This window comes from Hyperolius riggenbachi, chromosome 10 (genome assembly GCF_040937935.1).
Source record: "Hyperolius riggenbachi isolate aHypRig1 chromosome 10, aHypRig1.pri, whole genome shotgun sequence".
Lineage (NCBI taxonomy): Eukaryota > Metazoa > Chordata > Amphibia > Anura > Hyperoliidae > Hyperolius > Hyperolius riggenbachi.
The window spans coordinates 178,888,776-178,892,077 of NC_090655.1; the positions used below are offsets into that span (position 1 = coordinate 178,888,776).

Genomic DNA, 3,302 nt, shown 5'->3' on the forward strand with positions numbered 1-3,302 from the left:
TAGCCTGGAATAGTTGCCTGCAGTATAGGTAGCATGGAATAGTTACCCCCAATATAGGTAGTCTGGAATAGTTGCCCCAAGTATAGGAAGCCAGAGTCCACTGATGCCAGACTTCCTTTTACCACGCAGTTGTCCCCTACTTCATGGCACCTCTTCCTGCATCACAGTGAATGCAAAAAGACATGCCAATACTAGGGGGAGAGCTGAGTGATGACAAGAAGTCTGACATCACTGGACTCCCGGAAGCATGTGAGATAATAGGCCAGAAGGCCCAGAACACTGCAGCTGAACAGGGGGCCAGTTGTCACCACCCCTGCAAGCTGACACCTGAGACACCCGCTTGATAAAACATGGCAGAGTCCATATCCCTCAATCTTAAACATAGATAGCACCCTCTTTCATATCTATTTCTTACACTTACTAAAATAAAGTGCATTCAATGAACAATGCCAAACAACATAACAACAAGTTACAACTTTTTCCAATCTTGGCAACAATTGTTTACCCACTGTAACTGTTCCTAAATGAAAAAAAATATTTCCAAAAACAACTCTGTTCAAGGAAGATTTTTGTTCAGGAAAACTAGCATACGAACTCGCTCTGGGTCCAATCTACTCCGTTTCCTATCAACTATATTGCCAGATGTGCTGAATAGTCTTTCTGAGATTACAGTTGAAGGTGGTGTGATTAAGAACTTTTTAGAGAGTTTTCTCAGATTCTGATATTTTTTGTTTTCCTTCCAGTATTTGAAAATATCAGAGGATGGTTGAAGCAGTGGTTCTGCTAGGTAGGCATTAATTTCTTCCTCCGGGGATAGACGGCAACTCTGCTCACTGCTGTTGGAAGATGGTACCATCAGTTGAGAGTAGTAGCTCCACATACTATGACCTCCTTGTTGTTCTGTTGATGTTTGACTGGTGTCTCTTACTAGTCCTTGTGTTGATGTACAAAGATCAGCATCCTCGACTTGCATACTCAAATCAGTAATTTCAATGGCCAACGTTGATTTAGCTGCATCCAGATTTTCTCTGTTAAAAAAAACATTTCCCTTGAATCGGGGATCCAGTAGGGTAGCAAGAGCATAGAATTTTTCTGACTCAACAGAGTGATAGCGCCTTCTCATAGATGCGAGCAAATCATTGCGAAATCCCTGTACAGAACCAACACTGGATTTGAAGGTGTGCAATGCACGAATAGTACTATTCACTAAAGGTATTATTTCGGATATTGTGACTTGGCTTGAACTGGCCACAAAAGTTGCTTTATCAAAGACATCTAGAATTCTTATCACTTCTTCTATAACTGTCCACTGCCGAGCAGTAAGATCTACCTGAAAATTTAGGTCTGAAGCAGACAGTAAAACAGCTTGCTTTTGTTCCATGAGACGAGCTAGCATGTGAAGCTGAGAGTTCCATCTAGTTGGTTCGTCTTGTATCAGACGACGAGGTTTTGTATTTAACTTGGCTTGAGCAGATCGTAAGGTTTTCATGGCTTTAGAAGAGTGTTTGTAATGTCCTACAATGCTCCGACAGGATGACATAATATCTTTAATTTCAGTCTTGTTCAGCAAACCATCTTTTAGAACTAATTGGAAGGTATGAGCCAGGCAAGGCAAATGGTGAAATGGACTGCGCTGTAAAGCTGCTACCACATTAGGACCATTGTCTCTCATGACACACACAACTTTTTGTGACAGATTCCAATCTTTCAGAGTAGTGGTAATGAAAGTTTCAATTGCAGATGCTGTATGTGAAACCTCAGGAAAGGGAATACATTCCAAGCCCAAGTGATGATACTGAAAGTTTTCATCTAAGAAGTGTACTGTCAAACTGAGGTAGTCATCACAAGACGTAGATGCCCACATGTCTGTTGTGAGTCCAATAAAATTGGTTTTTCCTAGAAGGTCCTCAACTTTTGTCTTTACCTCTTCATACATCTGTGGAATTACCTTTTCTGCCAAGTGTTTCCTGCTTGGGATGACATATCTTGGCTCTAGGTGGTTTAACAACTTTCTGAAACCTCTATCCTCTACTATGGATAGCGGTTGGCAGGGGCGTCTCTAGCCATTTTTTCACTCCAGGCGAGAATGCCGGTGGCGCCCCCCTCCCCGTGTGGTGCCCCCCTGCTGCAAATAATCGTAACGCAGCAAAGATTCACCATAAGATAAAAGTAATGCGGCAGACTTTCCCCAGAAAATAACCATAACGCAGCAATGATTCACTATAAAATAATTATAATGCAGCAATGATTCACCATACAATAATCGTAATGTGGCCAGCGTTCCCCAGAAAATAATCGTAATGTGGCCAGCGTTCTCCAGGAATTAATAGTAATGTGGCCAGCGTTCCCCAGGAAATAATCGTAATGTGGCCAACGTTCCCCAGAAAATGATCGTAATGTGGCCAACGTTCCCCAGGAAATGATTGCAATGTGGCCAGCGCTCCCCAGGAAATAATCGTAATGTGGCCAGCGTTCCCCAGGAAATAATCGTAATGTGGCCAACGTTCCCCAGGAAATAATCGTAATGTGACCAGCGTTCCCCAGAAAATGATCGTAATGTGGCCAACGTTCCCCAGGAAATGATCGTAATGTGGTCAACGTTCCCCAGAAAATGATCGTAATGTGACCAGCGTTCACCAGAAAATAATTGTAATGTGGCCAGCGTTCACTAGAAAATGATCGTAATGTGGCCAGCTATCACCAGAAAATAATCGTAATGTGGCCAGCGTTCACCAGAAAATAATTGTAATGTGGCCAGCGTTCACCAGAAAATAATCGTAATGTGGCCAGCGTTCACCAGGAAATAATCGTAATGTGGCCAGCGTTCCCCAGGAAATAATCGTAATGTGGCCAACGTTCCCCAGGAAATAATCGTAATGTGACCAGCGTTCCCCAGAAAATGATCGTAATGTGGTCAACGTTCCCCAGAAAATAATTGTAATGTGGCCAGCGTTCACCAGAAAATAATCGTAATGCGGCCAGCGTTCACCAGGAAATAATCGTAATGCGGCCAGCGTTCACCAGAAAATAATCGTAATGCGGCCAGCGTTCACCAGGAAATAATCGTAATGCGGCCAGCGTTTACCAGGAAATAATCGTAATGCGGCCAGCGTTCACCAGGAAATCGTAATGCGGCCAGCGTTCACCAGGAAATCGTAATGCGGCCAGCGTTCACCAGGAAATAATCGTAATGCGGCCAGCGTTCACCAGGAAATAATCGTAATGCGGCCAGCGTTCACCAGGAAATAATCGTAATGCGGCCAGCGTTCACCAGGAAATAATCGTAATGCGGCCAGCGTTCA

The 3,302-nt window shown here is 43.5% G+C and overlaps 1 protein-coding gene across 1 annotated transcript; it reads right to left on the minus strand.

Moving 5' to 3' along the window:
- Positions 1 to 556: 556 nt before the first annotated feature.
- LOC137536760 (zinc finger BED domain-containing protein 4-like) lies at positions 557 to 1,936 on the minus strand. The gene has a single exon (XM_068258969.1). The coding sequence runs from the start codon at positions 1,934 to 1,936 to the stop codon at positions 557 to 559; it is 1,380 nt and encodes a 459-aa protein (XP_068115070.1).
- Between the last annotated feature and the right edge of the window lie 1,366 nt (positions 1,937 to 3,302).

Bases quoted from the DNA above. Each gene is read 5' to 3' on its own strand.
- LOC137536760 (XM_068258969.1), bottom strand. From the start codon at position 1,936: ATGTATGAAGAGGTAAAGACAAAAGTTGAGGACCTTCTAGGAAAAACC.